The 24335-nt window shown below is 40.2% G+C and overlaps 1 protein-coding gene across 1 annotated transcript in view; it reads left to right on the top strand.

Moving 5' to 3' along the window:
• Positions 1–22816, top strand: part of LOC102169502 (membrane cofactor protein-like) — a 32854-nt gene extending 10038 nt beyond the window's left edge. The window contains exons 5-8 of the mRNA XM_018059967.1: positions 7232–7317; positions 9632–9826; positions 20220–20402; positions 22773–22816. Coding sequence (XP_017915456.1) covers positions 7232–7317; positions 9632–9826; positions 20220–20402; positions 22773–22816 — 508 coding nt within the window. The remainder of the gene's footprint in view (positions 1–7231; positions 7318–9631; positions 9827–20219; positions 20403–22772) is intronic.

The raw sequence follows: 24335 nt of genomic DNA, 5'->3' as shown, positions 1-24335 counted from the left end.
GCTCCCTCCCAGAGGCACAGGTCATGTCCCTATACCTTTGTCTCCTTTTAAAATTTCTTTTGCCCTACCCTGTTACATGAAAATTAGCTTGCCTTTTTGAAGTCTGGGGTCTCTGCCAGCATTCCAATATGCTATAGAAGTTGCTCCACGTGCAGATTTACTTTGGTGTATTTGTGGGGAGGAAGACGGTCTCTATGTTTCACTTCTCAGCCATCTTCAAATCCCCGTCTCATAGAAGGATTGGTATAACTTCTCTTTTAAACATTTGGCAGAATTAAAGAGTTGAAAAGCATCAGATCCAAGACTTTTTTTATTAATGGAAGATTTTTGGTTACTGATTCAATCTACTCACTTGTCATATTCAATTCAAATTTTATAATTTTTTAATGACGTCATGGTAGATACTGTGTTTACATGGATTTGTTTGTTGTATCTAGGCTATCATTTGTTGGCATAAAATTATTCATAGAGATCTCAATATTTTTAATTCTGTAGAAATAAGTGATAATATCCTCATTTAATTTCTGATTTGGGTAATTTAGATTTTTCTTTTTCTCTTAGTCCATCTAGCTAAGGGTTTGTCAGTGTTTTTGCTCTTTTGGAAAACCAACTTTTGGTTTCATTGACATTCTCTACTAATTTCTCTTCTCTATTTTACTGCTTTAGTCTTTATTAGTTACTTCCTTCTGGTAGTTTTGGGTTGATATCTTCTTTCACTAATTCCTTAAGTTGTAACATTAGGTTTCTTACTTTAATTGAAGAATAATTTACCTACAAACTAAATTACTTCAGGCACATCACATAGGGATTGATATTTCTATATACTTAAAAGTGATTACCATGATGTCTATTAATCATCTGTCACCATACGAAGTTGCTGCTGCTGCTGCTAAGTCATTTCAGTCGTGTCTGACTCTGTGTGACCCCATAGACGGCAGCCCACCAGGCTCCCCCAGTCCCTGGGATTCTCCAGGCAAGAACACTGGAGTGGGTTGCCATTTCCTGCTCCAATGCATGACAGTGAAAAGTGAAAGTGAAGTCGCTCAGTCGTGTCCGACTGTTCATGACCCTATGGACTGCAGCCCACCAGGCTCCTCCATCCATGGGATTTTCCAGGCAAGAGCACTGGAGTGGGGTGCCATCGCCTTCTCCGCCATACGAGCTTATTGCACAGTTACTACTGGTTTCCCACCTTCATCCTCATAACCTCTTTCTTTCATACCTGGAAACTGTACCTCCTAGTTTCACTCCCCTAATTCATTCCTCCCTCCACCCCCTCCTCCGGCAACCGCTCTTTTGTTCTCTGTGGCTGGAGTGCGTTTCTGTTCTGTTGTCTCTCACTCGCTTTCTGTGTAATTGCACTTATAGATGAAGTCATGCAGTGTCTAGCTTTCTCTTTCTTACTTTTCTCACTTTGCATGATATTCTCCAAGCCCATCCCATGTTGTTGCTAATGGCAAGATTTCCCTGTGTTTATGGCTGAGCTATAGTCCATTGTGTTTGTTTATCCATGAGTTCTTAATCCCTTTAGTCTCCTGAAGGCATATAGTTAGCTACTCTATCATCTCTACTTTATGCAGCAGTGAACGTAGGGGTGCTGAGAAAAGTTGAAGGCAAGAGGAGAAGGGAACGGCAGGGGATGAGATGGTTGGATGGCATCACTGACTCAGTGAACGTGAATTTGAGCAAAACTCCAGGAGACAGTGAAGAAGAGGGGAGCCTGACATGCCGCAGACCGTGGGGGTCGCAAAGAGCAGGACACGACTTAGCAACGGAGCGACTTGTCAACTCCAGAAGTTCCTTTCGGCTTCTTTCTGGTTTTTCTGTCTCCTGTTTGAGATTTCCATGTTTTACACATATTTTCTTGATTTTCTAGATTTCTTCCTTTAGTTTTTTAGGCATCATTAAGGCAGTCTTTTTTTTTTCTGTCAAATTTCATTGGGGGCCCAGGACCTTGGGGTTTAGGCAAGAGACCTCCCTGCCGGCAAAGAGGTACCATGGTATGGGAATCATTTAATGTTCTTCTGGAGGCGCAGGTTGTTGGTGTGGACACATTTCTTCTTGTGGCAGTCGGCAGCATTGAGATGGAAGTGAGCAAATACTTGTGAGAGATCATTTAGTAGCAGTGTATTTTGGGGCAAACTTGCGGGAGGAAGGCTCAGTGATGCCACCCCACAGGCAAAGCGCCAGGTACAAGTTGAATCCTTTCTTGAATTTGTGGTCTGAGAGTGTGTGGTCAACCTCCAGCTATTTGCCCCCAAAATTCAAAACGGTTAGGCAAACAGGATGTCTCCCTTTTCTTGGATTTTAGGTTTGATATTCTCAGTGATGACATTGAACTTGACCCTGAGAGTGAGGTTCTTACTTGCAGGATGTTCATAAAGATCTGCAGCTCTATGTCTCTCACTTAGCCCCTCACTGAAGAAACAGCAGACAGCAGAACTGGCATTAATTGATTTGCCACTGCAAGTGCCTTCGTAAGACAGTTAGTTTAAAGCCTTTGTCCAGTTCATCTGCCATCAGTTCTTTTTCAAAGACAAAGTATTTTGATTTATTTCTTCCTTTGAATGGCTCGTACTCTTATTTCTTTGCATGTGTTGTGATTTTCTTACTGAACAAAAAACCCTTGAACCTAACACTTTGGTAATTCTGAAAATTAGATTTCCCCTCTTACCTGGGGCTTGCTCTTTGGTGTTGATGTTTTTTGTGTCTCCATGATGAAGATCAGCCTGCTATATAAACTGAAGATTGTCTCAGGTCTTTCCTGAGCCTTTCCCTAGGCACACACTATCACTTACTTATTTCCCCTACATATGCAGTTGCTTTTGAATGTCCTGATGTTGAATGTCTGCCTCCTGAAAGGAGAAAAAGCAAACAATGAAAGGGGAAACAAAGGCCACTAAATATTTGCTAAGTCACTTCAGTCGTGTCCAACTCTGTGTGACCCCATAGACGGCAGCCCACTAGGCTCCTCTGTCCCTGGGATTCTCCAGGCAAGAACAACTGGAGTGGGTTGCCATTTCCTTCTCCAATGCATGAAAGTGAAAAGTGAAAGTGAAGTCGCTCAGTCGTGCCCGACTCTTAGCGACCCCACGGACTGTAGCCTACCAGGCTCCTCCATCCATGGGATTTTCCAGGCAAAAGTGCTGGAGTGGGGTGCCATTTGCCTTCTCCTAAATATTTAAGCCCCTTTAAGTTACTTCATACTGTTCATACTGTTCATGGGGTTCTCAAGGCAAGAATACTGACGTGGTTTGCCATTCCCTTCTCCAGTGGACCACATTCTGTCAGACCTCTCCACCATGACCCGCCCGTCTTGGGTTGCCCTGCGGGCATGGCTTGGTTTCATTGAGTTAGACAAGGCTGTGGTCCTAGTGTGATTAGATTGACTAGTTTTCTGTGAGTATGGTTTCAGTGTGTCTGCCCTCTGATGCCCTCTTACAACACCTACCATCTTGCTTGGGTTTCTCTTACCATGGGCGTGGGGTATCTCTTCACGGCTGCTCCAGCAAAGCACAGCCACTGCTCCTTACCTTGGTTGGACAAGGGGTATCTCCTTACCACTGCCCTTCCTGACGTGGGATAGCTCCCTAAGGCCTCCTGCACCTGCGCAGCCACCGCTCCTCGGGTTGCTCCTCCCGGCCGCTGCCCCTGAACTCGGGCGCAGGGTAGCTCCTCTGGGCCACCACCCCTGACCTTGGTCTTGGGTAGCTCCTCTCAGCCATTCCTGTGCCGTCGCAGCCTGGCACTCTCGGCCGCTGCCCCTGACCTCGGACGTGGGGTAACTCTTCTCCGCCATGCTCAGTGCACGAGGTCGCAGCCGCCCGCACTCAGGGTGCAGGGTCAGTATGAAAAGGCAAAATGATAGGATACTAAAAGAGGAACTCCCCAGGTCAGTAGGTGCCCAATATGCTACTGGAGATCAGTGGAGAAATAACTCCAGAAAGAATGAAGGGATGGAGCCAAAGCAAAAACAATCCCCTGTTGTGGATGTGACTGGTGACAGAAGCAAGGTCTGATGCTGTAAAGAGTAATATTACATAGGAACCGGGAATGTCAGGTCCATGAATCAAGGAAAATTGGAAGTGGTCAAACAAGAAATGGCAAGGGTGAACGTCAACATTCTAGCAATCAACGAACTAAAATGGACTGGAATGGGTGAATTTAACTCAGATCAGGAATCCCTCAGAAGAAATGGAGTAGCCATCATGGTCAAAAAAAGAGTCCGAAATGCAGTACTTGGATGCAATCTCAAAAACGACAGAATGATCTCTGTTCGTCTCCAAGGCAAACCATTCAATATCACAGTTATCCAAGTCTATGCCCCAACTAGTAATGCTGAAGAAACTGAAGTTGAATGGTTTTATGAAGACCTACAAGACCTTTTAGAACTAACACCCACAAAAGATGTCCTTTTCATTATAGGGGACTGGAATGCAAAAGTCAAAAGTCAGGAAACACCTGGAGTAACAGGCAAATCTGGCCTTGGAATGCGGAATGAAGCAGGGCAAAGACTAATAGAGTTTTGCCAGGAAAATGCACTGGTCATAGCAAACACCCTCTTCCAACAACACAAGAAAAGACTCTACACATGGACATCACCAGATGGTGAACACCAAAATCAGATTGATTATATTCTTTGCAGCCAAAGATGGAGAAGCTCTATACAGTCAGCAAAAACAAGACTGGAAGCTGTCTGTGGCTCAGATCATGAACTCCTTATTACCAAATTCAGACTCAAATTGAAGAACCTAGGGAAAACTGCTAGACCATTCAGGTATGACCTAATTCAAACCCCTTATGATTATACAGTGGAAGTGAGAAATAGATTTAAAGGACTAGATCTGATAGATAGAGTACCTGATGAACTATGCAATGAGGTCATGACATTGTACAGGAGACAGGGATCAAGACCATCCCCATGGAAAAGAAATGCAAAAAAGCAAAATGGCTGTCTGGGGAGGCCTTACAAATAGCTGTGAAAAGAAGAGAAGCAAAAAGCAAAGGAGAAAAGGAAGATATAAGCATGTGAATGCAGAGTTCCAGAGAATAGTAAGAAAAGATAAGAAAGCCTTCCTCAGCAATCAATGCAAAGAAATAGAGGAAAACAACAGAATGGGAAAGACTAGAGACCTCTTCAAGAAAATTAGAGATATCAAGGGAACATTTCATGCAAAGATGGGCTCGATAAAGGACAGAAATGGTATGGACCTAACAGAAGCAGAAGATATTAAGAAGAGGTGGCAAAAATACACAGAAGAACTGTACAAAAAAGATCTTCATGACCAAGATAATCACGATGGTGTGATCACTAATCAAGAGCCAGACATCCTGGAATGTGCAGTCAAGTGGGCCTTGGAAAGCATCGCTACGAACAAAGCTAGTGAAGGTGATGGAATTCCAGTTGAGCTGTTCAAATCCTGAAAGATGATGCTGTGAAAGTGCTGCACTCAATATGCCAGCAAATTTGGAAAAGTCAGCAGTGGCCACAGGACTGGAAAAGGTCAGTTTCTGTTCCATTCCCAAAAAAGGCAATGCCAAAGATTTCTCAAACTATCGCACAATTGCACTCATCTCACACGCTAGTAAAGTAATGCTGAAAATTCTCCAAGCCAGGCTTCAGCAATACATGAACCATGAACTTCCAGATGTTCAAGCTGGTTTTAGAAAAGGCAGAGGAACCAGATATCAAATTGCCAACATCTGCTGGATCATGGAAAAAGCAAGAGAGTTCCAGAAAAACATCTATTTCTGCTTTATTGACTATGCCAAAGCCTTTGACTGTGTGGTTCACAATAAACTGTGGAAAATTCTGAAAGAGATGGGAATACCAGACCACCTGACCTGCCTCTTGAGAAATCTGTATGCAGGTCAGGAAGCAGCAGTTAAAACTGGACATGGAACAACAGTCTGGTTCCAAATAAGGAAAAGAGAGCGTCAAGGCTGTATATTGTCACCCTGCTTATTTAACTTCTATGCAGAGTACATCATGAGAAACACTGGACTGGAAGAAACACAGGTTGAAATCAAGATTGCTGGGAGAAATATCAATAATCTCAGATATGCAGATGACACCACCCTTATGGCAGAAAGTGAAGAGGAACTAAAAAGACTCTTGATGAAAGTGAAAGAGGGAAGTGAAAAAGTTGGCCTAAGCTCAACATTCAGAAAACGAAGGTCATGGCATCTGGTCCCATCACTTCATGGGAAATAGATGGGGAAACAATGGAAACAGTGTCAGACTTTATTTTTGGGGGCTCCAAAATCACTGCAGATGGTGAGTGCAGCCATGAAATTAAAACACGCTTACTCCTTGGAAGGAAAGTTATGACCAACCTAGACAGCACATTTAAAAGCAGAGACATTACTTTGCCAACAAAGGTCCGTCTAGTCAAGGCTATGGTTTTTCCTGTGGTCATGTATGGATGTGAGAGTTGGACTGTGAAGAAGGCTGAGTGCCAAAGAATTGATGCTTTTGAACTGTGGTGTTGGAGAAGACTCTTGAGAGTCCCTTGAACTGCAAGGAGATCCAACCCGTCCATTCTAAAGGAGATCAGTCCTGGGTGTTCTTTGGAAGGAATGATGCTAAAGCTGAAAGTCCAGTGCTTGGCCACCTCATGTGAAGAGTTGACTCACTGGAAAAGACTCTGATGCTGGCAGGGACTCAGGGCAGGAGGAAAAAGGCACGACAGAGGACGAGATGGCTGGATGGCATCACCGACTCGATGAACGTGAATTTGAGTGAACTCCGGGAGTTGGTGATGGTCAGGGAGGCCTGGCGTGCTGCGTTTCATGGGGTCGCAAAGAGTCAGACATGACTGAACAACTGAACTGAACTGATGGGATTTCTCAAGCTCAAGGCAGTCATGGAGCTGAAACTTGAATGCCAGGCAGGCAAGTTCTAGGGCCCTGATCTCTCTGCTTAGTCCTTACTGAGGAAAATGGTGTGAGCATAGAGTAGAAGTCAGTGTGTAATACACTTGCCAGAGGGAGCAGAGGGGCTACACTGACCAGCGTGACAGTAATTTACCCATTTTACTGTAGGCCAAAGTGGGTCCACATGCAGAAACTCTCTTCAATTGAGTTCCAGATTTAGCATATCCATAATATTTTAAGAAACTTCTTTTTCAATTTACTATAGTGTAGAAAGACAACCCTATTAATATTTTTTCATTTTTATCCACAACTTCTAATTGCTAAAGAACATAGCAACTGTTCTTTTCTCATTTAGTTTTTATATGATTGGAGCAAGAATTCTACATTGTGAAATTTCTGAAAATAATGTGAACTGGAATGATGATCCCCCAGTATGTGAAAGTAAGTATATCCTCTCTTTAGCATATGGAGTGGCAGTTCTCAAACTTTTTGATGTGGTGAGTGTGAGTGAGTGAAAGGTGCTCAGTCGTGTCTGACCCTGCAACCCCATGGACTATCCAGGCGATGGGATTCTCCAGGCCAGAATACTGGAGTGGGGAGCCTTTTCCTTCTCCAGGGGATCTTCCCAACCCAAGGTTTGAACCCAGGTCTACTGCATCGCTGGCAGACTCTTTACCAGTTGAACCTCAAGGGAAGCCCCTTTGATGCAGGGACCTCTTTATTCTTTTAAAATGAAGTAGACACCCAAGAGCTTTTCTTTATATGGGTTATGTCTATTGATATTAATATTATACTGGAATTAAAGCTGAAAAAATTTTTAAATAATTGTTAATTCACTTTTAAGAAGAGTAAGCACAATACATGTAAATATATGCAACAAATTTTTATGAAAAATCAAAAAATTTTAAAACAAAAAGTGAGAATTGTGGTACTGTTTTACCTTTTTCCATATTACTTAATTTTTTTCTAGATTCCATGCACACTTTATAATTTTTTAAAGTTAATTTATTTTTGGTTATGCTGGGTCTTTGTTCCTATGCACAGGTGTTCTCTAGTTACTGTGAACAAGAGGCTACTCTTTTTTATTTAATTTATTTGTTTATTTTTACACCAAAGTCATTTTGTATTGGATTGTAGTTGATTAATAATTTTGTGATAGTTTCAGTGAACAGTGAAGGAATTCAGCTGTACATACACATGTATCTATTCTTCCCCAAAGCCGCCTCCCATCCAGATTGGCACGTAACATTGAGCAGAGTTCCATGTGCTGTACAGTAGGTTTTTGTTGGTTATCCTTTTTAAATACAGCAGTGTGCACAGGACCTTTTCAAAGTCCTCAACTATCCCTTCCCCTCGGCAACCATGAGTTCGTTTTCTAAGTCTGTGAGTCTCCTTCTGTTTTCTAAGTAAGTTCATTTGCATCATTTCTTTTTAGTTTCCACATACAAGGGACGGCATATGATGTTTCTCCTTCTGTCTGGCTTATTTCACTCAAGATCACGCTCTCTAGGTCCATCTGTATTTTGCTGCAAATGGCCCGATCCATTCTTCGTAACGGCTGTATATATACGCACCACCTCTTCTGTATCCGTTCCTCTGTCGATAAACATCTGGGTTGAGTCCACGTCTTGGCCGCTGTAGACAGTGCTGCGATGGACACTGGGGGGCATGTTTCTTTTTGAGCCAACTTTTTCTCTATGCCCAATAGTGGGATTGCAGGGTCATACGGTAGCTCTGTTTTTAGTTTTTTAAGGAACCTCCATCCTGTTCTCCATCGTGGCTGCACCAATTTACATTCCTACCAACAGTGCAGGAGGGCTTCTTTCTCTCCACACCCTCTCCAGCATTTGTTGCTTGTGGATTTTTTTGGTGATAGCCGTTCTGACCAGTGTGAGGTGGTATCTCACTGTCGTCTTGATTGGAATTTCTGTGATAACCAGTGGTTTTGCACGTTTCCATGTGAGGCTGATGGTCGTTTCGGTGTGCAGGCCTCTCTGTGGTGCGGAGCACAGGCTCCGGATGCAGGGTTTCAGCAGCTGCAGCGCAGGTGCTCACTAGTTGCGGGTTGCGGGTTGCGGGCCTGGAACGCTCTGGCTTCAGTGGCTGTGGGCTGCAAGCTTTTGCGTCCCACAGCGTGTGGAATCTTCCCAGACCACAGGGATCAAACCTATGTCCTCTGCACTGACACATGGATTCCTATCCTCTGTACACCAAGGGAGTCTGCAAAATACTTTCATAACTGGCTTAAAGGAAGACATCTGGATTCAGCCTATTGCAAAATCACACAGTTTGTAACCTCTGAAAAATTTAACCATACTCTCATAGGGATGAAATTGAAAAATGACAGTAATACTCAGTATTAATGTTAACAATCAATTTGTTAGTGGAGATATTTATAAATCATAAAGGATTTTCTTAGCACAGACTTTTATTTTTAATCACAAGTACATTTTAGCATTAAATTGTCAGCTGCTTTTATGAAGGTGAAAACAAAACTTAGAATGGCCTTGTAGATAAATATATGTATGTCATATTTTGGGAAATAAGCTTCATTCTAAAAGTTAATTTCTAAATTAATGCTTTGAATTTGAGATAATACATTTTGACATAGAGACTTTCTTCTAATTGGATATTGGATTCACAGCTAGCTTATATTAATTGTATGTTATGAATTATTTGAAGGACGTTCATAGGACTTTGCTAATGCTGTCTTACTATTTTATCTTTGCTTCATGTCCTTTTCTCCCCTTTAAAGAGATTTTGTGTTCCACACCTGGAAATATAAAAAATGGAAGATTTACCATTTACAAGGATGAATATCATTATAATGAGGTAGTAACTTATATGTGTGATCCTTCAAATGGACCAGATGAATATTCTCTTGTTGGAGAGAGTAGGCTTATTTGTGTTGATCAAGACAGATGGAGCAGTGATCCTCCAGAATGTAAAGGTAATAATATTTCCATTTATTTCCTCCTGAGTCTGCAAAGACCATGGAAGCACTTCATAAATAGTTTCACCTATAAGTAAACACAACAGTCATAAATAGTTACTCCTCTTGCTAAATTGACTTCTAATTTAATTTAATATTGGTCAAATCAAATTAAAAGATAATTCTAGTTGTAGAGTTCCCCACCAGTCGCTCCACATGTCCTTGGCATTCCAATTTATACATCATGAGCTACTGTGTATATGCACGAGCTAGAACTTTTTGGTTTTCTTGTTTGTTTGAAAGCATCAGAAAACTCAACACACCCTGGCTTAAGAAATAAGAAAATTTTATCTTGTATTACAAGATCTCTGAGAGTTCTGGCTACAGGAATATTAAAAGACTAACCCACTAAGTATCCACCAATATATGAATAGATACAGAAGAAGTGGTGTGATGTGGTGTGGTATAGTGTATGTGTGTAATGGAATATTCAGTTCAGTTCAGTTCAGTCACTCAGTCGTGTCTGACTCTTTGAGACCCCATGAATTGCAGCCCACCAGGCCTCCCTGACCATCACCATCTCCCGGAGTTCACTCAAACTCACGTTCATCGAGTCAGTGATGCCATCCAGCCATCTCATCCTCTGTCGTCCCCTTTTCCTCCTGCCCTGAGTCCCTGCCAGCATCAGAGTCTTTTCCAATGAGCCAACTCTTCGCATGAGGTGGACAAGTACTTGACTTTCAGCTTTAGCATCATTCCTTCCAAAGAACACCCAGGGCTTATCTCCTTCAGAATGGACTAGTTGGATCTCCTTGCAGTCCAAGGGACTCTCAAGAGTCTTCTCCAACACCACAGTTCAAAAGCATCAATTCTTCGGTGCTCAGCTTTCTTCACAGTCCAACTCTCACATCCATACATGACCACAGGAAAAACCATAGCCTTGACTAGATGGACCTTTGTTGGCAAAGTAATGTCTCTGCTTTTAAATGTGCTGTCTAGGTTGGTCATAACTTTCCTTCCAAGGAGTAAGCGTGTTTTAATTTCATGGCTGCAATCACCATCTGCAGTGATTTTGGAGCCCAAAAAGATAAAGTCTGACACTGTTACAACTGTTTCCCCATCTATTTCCCATGAAGTGATGGGACCAGATGTCATGATCTTAGTTTTCTGAATGTTGGAAGTGAGAAATAGATTTAAGGGACTAGATCTGATAGATAGAGTACCTGATGAACTACGGAATTAGGTTTGTGACATTGTACAGGAAACAGGGATCAAGACCATCCCCATGGAAAAGAAATGCAAAAAAGCAAAATGGCTGTCTCGGGAGGGCTTACAAATAGCTGAGAAAAGAAGAGGAGTGAAAGCAAAGGAGAAAGGGAAAGATATTCCCATCTGAATGCAGAGTTCCAAAAAATAGCAAGGAGAGTTAAGAAAGCCTTCCTTAGTGATCAGTGCAGAGAAATAGAGGAAAACAACAGAATGGGAAAGACTAGAGATGTCTTCAAGAAAATTAGAGATATCAAGGGAAAATTTCATGCAAGGAAAGGCACAATAAAGGACAGAAATGGTATGGACCTGACAGAAGCAGAAGATATTAATAAGAGGTGGCAAGAATACACAGAAGAACTGTACAAAAAAAGATCTTCACAACTCAGACAATCACGATGGTGTGATCACTCACCTAGAGCCAGACATCCTGGAATGTGAAGTCAAGTGGGCCTTAGAAAGCATCATTATGAACCAAGCTAGTGGAGGTGATGGAATTCCGGTAGAGCTATTTCAAATCCTGAAAGATGATGCTGTGAAAGTGCTGCACTCAATATGCCAGCAAATGTGGAAAACTCAGCAGTGGCCACAGGACTGGCAAAGGTCAGTTTTCATTCCAGTCCCAAAGAAAGGCAATGCCAAAGAATGTTCAGACTACCGCAGAATTGCACTCATCTCACACACTAGTAAAGTAATGCTCAAAATTCTCCAAGCCAGGCTTCAGCAATACGTAAACCGTGAACTTCCAGGTGTTCAAGCTGATTTTAGAAAAGGCAGAGGAACCAGAGATCCAATTGCCAACATCCACTGGATCATGGAAAAAGCAAGTTCTATGTATAAATTCCCAAATATTTGAAAAGTATGCAAGAGACTACTGATGAACCCATGAGTCAAAGAAGCAGTCAGAAGGATGGTTAGACAGTGATGGATCGGATAAAGATTAGAGCACAGCAGATCAGTAGATCAGAAGATGTGGGCTACAGCAAAAGTGTTGCTCAGAAAGATATTTTTCGTGTGAAATACTTATGTTAGAAAAGATATTTTTAGTGTGAAATACTTATGTTAGTGTGAAATACTTATGTTAGATCAGTCATCTAAGTCCTACCATAAGAAACAGAAAAAGAAGAACAAATTAAACCCAAAGCAAGAAAACACAAGGAAATAATAAAGTTAGAAATCCATGAAATTGAGAAGAGACACAAAACAGGGAAAATCAAAGAAATCTGCCTGGTTCTTAGAGAAAATAGATGAAATAGATAAACTTATAGACAGTCTGACAGGAAAAAAGATATAAATTACCAATAACAAGAGTGAAAAGGAGACCACTGCAAAATATCCTACAGACATTTGAAGAAAAATAAGAAAGAAAACAAACCATCGTATGCCTATAAATTTGACAGCTTAAACCTTACAAAGAGTACTTACAAACCCTGTGTCCTCACTGGGGGATTCTACCAAACATTTAAGGAATAGATGATAGCAGTTCTACACAAAGCCTTAAGAAAATACAAGAAGAGGGAATCCTCAGCTCGTTTCATGAGGACAGCATTGCTCTGACGCCAAAAGCAGATGGCGTACAAGATAGCGATTTGACATTTACAAGATCAAAGCAAGTTGATCACCATGATGTCTTGTTCCCACCTGTCGCTGTTTAGAGTAAGTACAGAATTATTGACGGTATTGTCTGTTGTGTATGACGTAACCTCATGGCTTATCTGTCTGATAACTGGAAGTCTGTGCCTTTTAATCCACTTCTTTTATTTTGTGCATCCTCCCAACCACCTCCTCTCCATCTATTACTTGTTCTCTGTATCCATGAATCTATTTCTGTTTTGTTTTGTTAGTCCATTTGCTTTATTTTGTAGATCCCACATATAGATGAAGTCATATGGTATTTGTCTTTCTCTGACTGACATTTTACTTTGCATAACACCATCTAGGTCCGTCGATGCTGTCATGAATGGGAAGATTCCGTTCTTTTTATGACTGGGTAATATTCCATTGCATACATACCACATCTTTTTCACCCGTTCTACCCTTAGGTGGCTTCCATATCTTGTTGTTCAGTCACTAAGTCATGTCCGACTCTTTGCAACACCATGAACTCCAGCACACCAGGATTTCCTCTCCTTCACTATCTCCCAGGGCTTGCTCAAACTCATGTCCGTTGAGTCGATGACGCCATCCAACCATCTCATCCTCTGTCGTCCCCTTCTCCTCCTCCCTTCAGTCTTTCCCAGCATCAGGGTCTTTTTCAGTGAGTTGGCTCTTCGCATCAGGTGGCCAAAGTATTGGAACTTCAGCTTCAGTATCAGTCCTTCCAATGAATATTCAGAGTTGATTTCCTTTAGGATTGATTGGTTGGATCTCCTTGCATTCCAAGGGACTCTCAAGAGTCTTCTCCAGCATCACAGTTCAAAAGCATCTATTCTTTGGCACTCAGGCTTCTTTACGGTCCAACTCTCACATCCATACATGACTACTGGGAAAATCATAGCTTTGACTAGAAGGACCTTTGTTGGCAAGATGATGTATCTGCTTTTTAATACACTGTCTAGGTTTGCCATAACTTTTCTTCTAAGGAGCAAGCGTCTCAATTTCATAGCTGCAACCACCGTCCACTGTAATTTTGGAGCCCAGAGGAAATAAAATCTGTCACTGTTTCTGTTTTTTGCCATGAAGTGATGGGACCAGATGCCATGATCTTCTTGTTTTGAATGTTGAGTTTTAAGCCAGCTTTTTCACTCTCCTCTTTCACCTTTATCAAGAGGCTCTTTAGTTCCTCTTAGCTTTCTGCCGTTAGGTGGTGTCATCTGCGTATCTGAGGTTATTGATATTTCTCCTGGCAATCTTGATTCCATATTGAGCTTCATCCAGCCCAGCATTTCACATGATGTAGTCTGTATATAAGTTAAATGATCAGGGTAACAATATACAGCCTTGACATTCTCCGTTCCCAATTTTGAACCAGTCCATTGTTCCTTATCGGGTTCTGTTGCTTCTTGACCTCCATACAGGTTTCTCAGGAGACAGGTAAGGTGATCTGGTATGCCCATCTCCTTAAGAATTTTCCACAGTTTGTTGTGATCTACACAGTCAAAGGCTCTAGAGTAGTCGATGAAGCAGATGTTTTTCTGTAATTCTCTTGCTTTTTCTATATGATCCAATGGATGTTGGCAATTTGATCTCTGGTTCCTCTTCCTTTTCTAAATCCAGCTTGTACTTCTAGAAGTTCTTGGTTCATGTATTGTTTAAGTCTAACTAGGAGGATTTTGGAAGGAAAACTGACCTTTTCCAGTCCTGTGGGCACTGCTGAGTTTTCCAAATTTGCTGGCATATTGACTGCAGCACTTTCACAGCATCATCTTTCAGGATTTGAAATAGCTCAACTGGAATTCCATCACCTCCACTAGCTCTTTGTTCGTAGTGATGCTTTCTAAGGCCCACTTGACTTCACATTCCAAGATGTCTGGCTCTAGATTAGTGATCACATCATCATGATTATCTGGGTCATGAAGATCTTTTTGTACGGTTCTTCAGTTGTATTCTTGCCACCTCTTCTTAATCTCTTCTGCTTCTGTTAGGTCCAGACCATTTCTGTCCTTTATCGAGCCCATCTTTGCATGAAATGTTCCCTTGGTATCTCTAATTTTCTTGAAGAGGTCTCTAGTCTTTCCCATTCTGTTGTTTTCCTCTATTTCTTTGCATTGATCACTGAGGAAGGCTTTCTTATCTCTTCTTGCTTTTCATTGGAACTGTGCTTTCAGATGCTTATCTCTTTCCTTTTCTCCTTTGCTTTTTGCCTCTCTTCTTTTCACAGCTGTTTGTAAGGCCTCCCCAGACAGCCATTTTGCTTTTTTGCATTTCTTTTCCATGGGGATGGTCTTGATCCCTGTCTCCTGTACAATGTCATGAACCTCATTCCATAGTTCATCAGGCACTCTATCTATCAGATCTAGTCCCTTAAATCTATTTCTCACTTCCACTGTATAATCATAAGGGATTTGATTTAGGTCATACATGAATGGTCTAGCAGTTTTCCCTACTTTCTTCAATTTGAGTCTGAATTTGGTAATAAGGAGTTCATGATCTGAGCCACAGTCAGCTCCTGGTCTTGTTTTTGTTGACTGTATAGAGCTTCTCCATCTTTGGCTGCAAAGAATATAATCAATCTGATTTTGGTGTTCACCATCTGGTGATGTCCATGTGTAGAGTCTTCTCTTGTGTTGTTGGAAGAGGGTGTTTGCTATGACCAGTGCATTTTCCTGGCAAAACTCTATTAGTCTTTGCCCTGCTTCATTCCACATTCCAAGGCCAAATTTGCCTGTTACTCCAGGTGTTTCCTGACTTTTGACTTTTGCATTACAGTCCCCTATAATGAAAAGGACATCTTTTGTGGGTATTAGTTCTAAAAGGTCTTGTAGGTCTTCATAAAACCATTCAACTTCAGTTTCTTCAGCATTACTAGTTGGGGCATAGACTTGGATAACTGTGATATTGAATGGTTTGCCTTGGAGACGAACAGAGACCTTTCTGTCGTTTTTGAGATTGCATCCAAGTACTGCATTTCGGACTCTTTTTTTGACCATGATGGCTACTCCATTTCTTCTGAGGGATTCCTGCCTGCAATAGTAGATATAATGGTCATCTGAGTTAAATTCACCCATTCCAGTCCATTTTAGTTCACTGATTCCTAGAATGTCGACGTTCACCCTTGCCATCTCTTGTTTGACCACTTCCAAATTGCCTTGATTCGTGGACCTGACATTCCAGGTTCCTATGCAATATTGCTCTTTACAGCATCGGACCTTGCTTCTATCACCAGTCACATCCACAACTGGGTATTGTTTTTGCTTTGGCTCCATCCCTTCATTCTTTCTGGAGTTATTTCTCCACTGATCTCCAGTAGCATATTGGGCACCTACTGACCTGGGGAGTTCCTCTTTTGGTATCCTATCATTTTGCCTTTTCATACTGTTCTTGGGGTTCTCAAGACAAGAATACTGAAGTGACTTGCCATTCCCTTCTCCAGTGGACCACATTCTGTCAGAGATGGGAATACCAGACCGCCTAACCTGACTCTTGAAAAACCTGTATGCAGGTCAAGAGGCAACAGTTAGAACTGGACATGGAACAGTAGACTGGTTCCAAATAGGAAAAGAAGACCGTCAAGGCTGTATAAATAAGCAGTTCACTCTGCTTATTTAACTTATATGCAGAGTACATCATCAGAAATGCTGGGCTGGAAGAAGCACAAGCTGGAATCAAGATTGCCAGGAGAAATATCAATAACCTCAGATATGCAGCTGACACCACCCTTATGGCAGAAAGTGTAGAGGAACGAAACATCCTCTTGATGAAAGTGAAAGTGGAGAGTGAAAAAGTTGGCTTCAAGATCCACATTCAGAAAACGAAGATCATGGCATCTGGTCCCATCACTTCATGGCAAATAGATGGGAAAACAGTGTCAGACTTTATTTTTTGGGACTCCAAAATCACTGCAGATGGTGACTGCAGCCATGAAATTAAAAGATGCTTACTTCTTGGAAGAAAAGTTATGACCAACCTAGATAGCATGTTGAAAAGCAGAGACATTGCTTTGTCAACAAAGGTCCATCTAGTCAAGGCTATGGTGTTTCCAGTGGTCATGTATGGATGTGAGAGTTGGATTATGAAGAAAGCTGAGTGCTGAAGAATTGATGCTTTGAACTGTGGTGTTGGAGAAGACTCTTGAGTGTCCCTTGGACTTCATGGAGATCCAACCAGTCCATTCTGAAGGAGATCAGCCCTGGGATTTCTTTGGAAGGAATAATGCTAAAGCTGAAACTCCAATACTTTGGCCATCTCATGCGAAGAGTTGCCTCATTGGAAAATACTCTGATGCCGGGAGGGATTGGGGGCAGGAGGAGAAGGGGACGACCGAGGATGAGATGGCTGGATGGCATCACTGACTCGATGGATGTGAGTTTGAGTGAACTCCAGGAGTTGGTGATGGACAGGGAGGCCTGGCGTGCTGCGATTCATGGGGTCGGAAAGAGTCAGACATGACTGAGCGACTGAACTGAACTGAGGAGGATTTTGAGCATTACCTTGCTAGCTATTATTTTTAAAAAAAAATGCTGTAATGGAAAAAGTGCTGCACAAATCTTTTTAATTAGTGTTTTATTTTCTTTGGATAAATACCCAGAAGTAAAATTGCTAGATCATATGGTAGTTCTATTTTCCCCTAGGCTATGTCTCACTGTATTTATTTCTATACACTGTCTTTCAAAGTAGAAATTAACTATTCTTTAGATGTTTATTGCAATTCACCTGTGAACCCACATAATCCTTATTTTGTTTTTTGGGAGTTATTTGATCACTGATTCAATTTCATTACTAGCAATCATTATATTCACATTTTCTATTTCTTCTGGACTCAGTATTGGGAGAGTGAATGTTTCTGAGAATTTGTCCATTTATTCTAGGTTTTCCAACTTTGGATGTGTAGTTGTTCATAGTATTCTCTATGACCCTTTGTATTTTTGTGGTATTGGTTGTAACCTCTGTTTTTTATTTCATTTACTTGGATCCTTTGTTTTGTTTCTTGATGAGTGTGGCTATATGTTTGTCAATTTTATCTTTTCAAAGAACCATCTCTTATCTTCACTGTTTTTTAGCTCAATTTCATTTATTTCCACTCTGTTCTTCATTATTTTCTTCCTTGTACACATTTTGTGGGGAGGGTTGTTTTTTATTGCTATGGGTGTAAGTTTAGATTATTTACTTGAGAACCCACTCCAGTACTCTTGCCTGGAGAATCCCATGGATGGAGGAGCTTGGTGGGCTACAGTCCATGGGTCGCAAAGAGTCGGACACGACTGAGCGACTTCACTTTCACTTTTCTTGTTCCTGAGGTAAACCTGTGTGGCTATAATCTTCTCTCTTAGACTGCTTTTCCTGTGTTGCACAGATTTGAAACACATCATTTTCATTAATCTTAAAAATTTTTTATATTCTTTTTGATCTCTTTAGTGAATGATTGACTGTTTAGTAACATGTTTTTTGGTTTCCATGTGGCATTTTTTTTTCCAGTTTTCTTCTGTGGTTGATTTGTGATTAGAAAAGATATTTGATCATATATTCAAATGTAAGACCTGGACTCTAAGACTTTATGGGAAGAGATAGAAAATATTTATAAGTAACCAAAGATTTCTTTGAAAACCTTAGAAGCATTATCCTTTAAAGAAAAATGAATAAACCAGACTTCTTAAAATTTCAGAACTGCTGCTCTCAAACACATTGGAGAAAGAAAAAGTAGCCATACACTGGGATAAAATGTTTGCCAAGGACATTGCTGAATGGACTTCAAACTATGATAAATAAAGAACTCTTAAAACACAATATGAAAAAAGCAACCCAATTTACAAAAAAGGGGGAACATATTTGAATAGAATTTTTTCACCAAAGAAGAAATGTGAATGCCAATGAAGTATATGAAATGTTGCTCAATATCGTTAGTAATAACAGAAACTTAATCTAACATCATGATGAAAAACCTGCTAAAAACCAATTAGAATGCCTGAAATTAAAAAGAGTAACTAACAATTTCATGTTTTGGTAAGGATATGATGTATTTGAAACTCCAATACATTACTGTTAAGAATGCCAAGTGGTATGACCATTTTGGAACACAATTTAGCATTTATACAGTTAAGCATCCACTTAAGGGTTCAATCCCTGGGTCAGGAAGATCCGCTGGAGAACGGCATGGCAACTCATTCCAGTAGCCTTGCCTGGAGGATCCGTAGACAGAGGTGCCTGGTGGGCTACGTTTCATAGGGTTGAAAGAGTTGGGACTTGACTGAGAGACTAACACTTCAAGGTACAACTCAGCGATCCAAGTCAGGTGAAAACAGGTACAGATGGAAACCTCCATGAGAATGTTCATAGCATCCTTACTCATAATCATCCCGCACTGGAAACAAGCGAGAATTTCCTGTCAACTGGAACCTGCCGGGTTACAGTCTGTAGGGCCTCAGAGAGTCGGACAAGGCTGAGTGACTATCACTTTCACTTTTTCACTTGCATCTATTGCAGATTTAATCTCATAAAACATTCTCTTGAAGTCACTGCCCAGTCCAGCGCTTTTTGGTTTTGCTTTGTTTCCAAGTTCTGCAAAAGCTGTTAGTAGATCCTGAAGTCAAGCTTGAGTGTCATAATCTGTAATTTGCTTCTGGAGAAGCAGAAAGTGAAAGTGAAGTTGCTCAGTCGTGTCCAACTCTTTGTGACCCTGTGGACTGTAGCCTACCAGGCTTCTCTGTCCATGGAATTCTCCAGGCGAGAGTACTGGAGTGGGTTGCCCATTTCCTTCTCCGGGGGATCTTCCCAACCCAGGGATCAAACCCAGGTCTCCCGCATTGCGGGCAGACGCTTTAACCTCTGCGCCACCAGGGGAGTCTGGAGAAGCAGAGTAGAACGGGAAATAGCAGAGCACACTGGTGTGAGGACTAAGTATTAACTTGAAACCTGATCTTGGGTCTGCATGCTTGGATACTGCTTTACAACTTAAAAATTATTTCTTGATTGTAGTCCAAAATGTTTGGGAAACACCGTCCTAATTACACTGGCCTTTGTATTTCTTGAACACCCCAGTTCCTGTGTGTTTTTGCCATATGAAAACTTTTATTTTTCATATTTTTTTCATGACTGGCTTCTTTTAAACTTTTAAATTTGAGCCCAACTATTACCTTCTCCAAAAGTCTTTACTATCTTTCTAAAAGAACAAGGTATGTAATTAGCCTCAGCATGAGCTGAAAAAAATCCTAGAGCTGAAGAATAGCAAAAGTCACTTTTGAACTTACCCTGAATTTGTATCTGATAGTCAGACCTTTTCAAAACTTGCCAGCACTGGGGGGGAAAAAAAATGTAGAAAAGTCAATAAACTATAATGATGGTCTGTTCCTAGTAGAAAAACATTATTAGATTCCTCTAAATCTGTTTCCCTGAAGTCAAATGCACAAATAAAGTCTTTTTTTTTTTTTTCCAATTAACATCCTGCCTTTCATTCTTTGCTTCTTCCCACTGGTAAGTATTACTTTGCACTAGACTTTTGCTGCTATGTGAAGCAGATTTCCATTAATTTTGGAATTTTTCCCCTTTTCAGTGGTCAAATGTGACTATCCAGTTGTTGAACATGGAATGATATTATCAGGATTTAGAAGAAAATTTTACTACAAAGCGCAAGTTGTATTTCAGTGTAACCAGGGTTTTTCCCTTCATGGCAGCAACACAATTGTCTGTAATGCAAACAGTACTTGGGAGCCCGAGATACCAACATGTGCTAAAGGTATGAAGGTGTTTTTCTCCTTATTGTGATTTTTTTTTTTTTACAATAAATCTCAATGATACAGAATAACAGAAAAGAAACAATTTTAGTACTGATCTCTCTCTTATAGCCATTTCCATGTTGCATGCATGACAACTAATTCACAAAGAAAGCTGCTGTTTTGATTTTTCTGTGCTTTTATAGGCTCTTAAAATGTGATGTTATGTACATCACAGCTGCATAAATTTCTCTTTTTCAGCATCTTTACATGTAAGATGGATAGGAAACATTTTTCGGTGTAAATTAAAGCAATTACATTTTTATACAAATAAGTATGCAAATGAAAAGAAAGTGATAAATTCCAAGTAATTCAATGAGTTTATATTTTTGTTTTCCAGTGCCAGTTGCTGCTACTGTTAAGCCTTCAACTACCCGTGCTTCAGGTTTCATAAAGCCCTGCTCATACTTGTCAATATCCTTTTAATTCTTTGTGAATTTTCAAAATCCTTTAAATGTCTGGTGACTTACACTCACTGTAATTTTTGGTCATAGAAGGAGGGAGAATGCATTTACAGCCATTTTTGTACTTAGTCTAAAATTATTTACTAAACCAGATCTGTAAACTTAGGTAATGTGTATAAACTTGTTTACGTACACGTATAATGGTTGAATGCCTCCCTCACTGTGTGATAGTAAAGTTACAATGGGATGCACCTAAAGCATTTGGCACAGGGCCTAGCGTCTAGAAAGCTCTTAAAGGGAGCTCTGCTAGCGCCCAGTTTCACTGTAATTAGTATTAGTATAGAGGAAGATCCACAGCTACTGGTTTTTAACACGTATGTTTTCTGTATCATCAACATCGATAATTTATTCACTTTAAAAGTGACCTGTTGACACCTGTACAGGGTATCATCTGGGTCCAGGAATGTGTTTCATTTTCCTGCCAATAAGGAATTTGGTTCTTTTTAAATAGTGTAATTTTAACTGAGAAATTTCTGCTGTCTTCAGAACAAGACCGGTGTTTCTACTCCTCACCCCCAACACCTGCCAATCCATGCAATTATTATTTTTCTCTTTACTTGGCTTTTGTGTGTGTGTGTGTGTGGCAGCAGAAAATAAGTTTTATAACAACCGAAGGGCAGGAAAAGTCCCTTCTTATTGAAATGAAATAGAGACTTTCTGGCAGCGACTACTGATTAGCTACTCTTCCTAAGGCGTGAATGACTATTTTGATATTTCCTGACTTCAGGGCTGCTGTCTCTTCTCTTTGGCTGCAGCAGAAGCAAGAGACAAGGAAAAGAGTGGGAAGACGGGATTTTTATGATTTACCTTCTACATAATACAAAGCTATAGTGAACATTCTTACGTGTACAATTTTATGTACTTATATAATTGTATATTTAGGTTAACTTCCCAGAAGTAGAATAACAGAGTTTGGAAAATAAATCTATTTTTCATTTTGAGAAATAATCTTTTAAAAAGTGAAAAACCAAAATCGATTCTATATTTTGTACTGATGAGACTGATAAATTGAATTTATTTTTCCAGGTCCTCATCCAAGTACAACTGCAGTGCCAAGTTCGACAGGTCTAGTACCTCTTTATCCTATCTACATAGTTAGGACTTAATAAGGCGATGGGTGAAAAATGATATCCTGTGCTAATTTTGCATTTTTAATTATCAATGAAGCTGAATTTTTTAATCTACTTTCACTGATTTTTGGACCTCTGTTCATTTTTTCGTGTGTGGTTTCAGAAGTATTTTCTTGTTAACTTATCAGAACTCATTATAAGTTAAAGCCCTTTTAACATGAAGTGGAATTTTCTTTTAGGTTTTTTTTGTCTTATTTTACTAGTCACTTGTATAAAATTGTAAGATTTTGTACTATTGAATATAGATTGCTTTTTATAACTTTTAATTACATAAATAGTATACTAACATACATTTGTAAGATTTGTCATTTATTGAAATGAAATAGAGGTTTTCTGGCAGGGACAGGAAGTGATCAGCTACTCTTCCTAAGACTTGAGAGACTATTTTGATATGATGGAAGGAATTGTCTTCCTGACTTCAGAGCTGCTATCTCTATCTTCTTTTCTTTGGTTGCAGCAGAAGCAAGAACAGGAGAAAGAGTGGGCAGACAAGATTTTTATAATTTATTATTTGTTACCTTCTACATAATACAGAGCTATATGGTGAACATTCTTATGCACACAATTTTATGTACTTATATAAATGTATATTTAGATTAACTTCCCAGAAGTAGAATAACAGAGTTTGGAAAATAAATCTATTTTTAATTTTGAGAAATAATTTTTTAAAAACTGAAAAACCAAAACAATTCTATAATTTTGTACTGATGAGACTGATGAATTAAATTTATTTTTCCAGGTCCTCGTCCAAATACGACTACAGTGCCAACTTCGACAGGTTGAGTACCTCTTTATCCTATCTACATGCTGCTGCTAGGCTGCTGCTAGGTCGCTTCAGTCGTGTCCGACTCTGTGCGACCTCATAGGCGGCAGCCCACCATGCTCCTCTGTCCCTGGGATTCTCCAGGCAAGAACACTGGAGTGGGTTGCCATTTCCTTCTCCAATGCAGGAAAGTGAAAAGTGAAAGTGAAGTCGCTCATTCGTGTCCGACTCTTAGCGACCCCATGGACTGCAGCCTCCCAGGCTCCTCCGTCCATGGGATTCTCCAGGCAAGAGTGCTGGAGTCGGGTGCCATTGCCTATCTACGCAGTTAGAACTTAATAAGGCGTTGGGTGAAAAATGATATCCTATGCTAACTTTGCTTTTTAAATTATCAATGAAGCTGAATTTTTTATCTACTTTCACTTATTTTTACACCTCTGTGTATTTAACTATGTGGTTTCAGAAGTAATTATCTTGTTGACTTATCAGAATTCATTATACACATTAAAAGCCTTTTAACATGAAGTGGAATTTTCTTCTAGTTTTATTCTTTGCCTTATTTTTACTAGTCAGTTGTATAAAATTATAAGATTTTATACTACTGAATATAGATTGCTTTTTACAACTTTTAATTACATAAGTAGTGTACTAACATACATTTGTAAGACTTGCCCTTATTTACTGAAATGAAATGGAGGTTTTCTGGCAGGGACAGGAACTGAGCAGTTACTCTTGCCTAAGACTTGAGAGACTTTGATGTGGTGGAAGGAATTACCTTCCTGATTCCAGGGCTGTTCTCTTTGGCTTCTCTTAGGTTTCAGCAGAAGCAAGAGACAAGGAGAACAGTGGGAACAGCCTTAGCCTGGGCAGACCTCACTCAGGGTCCTAGTGTGGCTTGGCTCACAAGTAATATCATTGCTATAGGTTCCAGTTTCCCATTGTTTAATGACTCAGACAAATGTCACTTACTGCCTTCTTGTTTGTTTTTTTCCTTCTGCCCTAACATTTTGAGAAAGTGAGGGGCATTATTCATGTTAACATGGTAATTGGAACATCTTTTTATAATTCCTATAAACCTGGTACCCTCACTGAGTTTAGTCATTGAGTACCTTGGTGAGTGCTGTGAAGTTTTGTGGGGAAAGTTTTTTTTTTTTTTTGGTGGATGATATATAAAGATTGCATATATTTACTCATGGGCCCACCAATGTTTAATCACCTGTTCCTAATGGGAATATGCACTGTGGTAACTATATTTATATGCTCTTTTGAAAGAGTTGACTGTAAGCATTTCATAAAGCATTTATAAAACACTGATCCAGTTTAGTGTTTAAAAGAAGACAGAATTGTGAGGACAAGTTTATAAAGAAAGTAAATTACAGGGACCTTTTTTAAAATATAAAAATCAAAATTCCTCATGAGAGGACATGAGTTAGAGTTTTTATCATCAGAACATGAGTTTTTATCATCAGTTAGAAAAAGACTATGAAAAGGACCATTAGTGAAATATAATGGTATAAAGTAGATGTGATTATGTGTGTG

The sequence above is a fragment of the Capra hircus genome, chromosome 16, assembly GCF_001704415.2.
Source record: "Capra hircus breed San Clemente chromosome 16, ASM170441v1, whole genome shotgun sequence".
In the NCBI taxonomy this organism is placed as follows: Eukaryota; Metazoa; Chordata; class Mammalia; order Artiodactyla; family Bovidae; genus Capra; species Capra hircus.
Note: the sequence above shows the minus strand (reverse complement) of the source record. Positions and strands in the feature narration are given on the sequence as shown.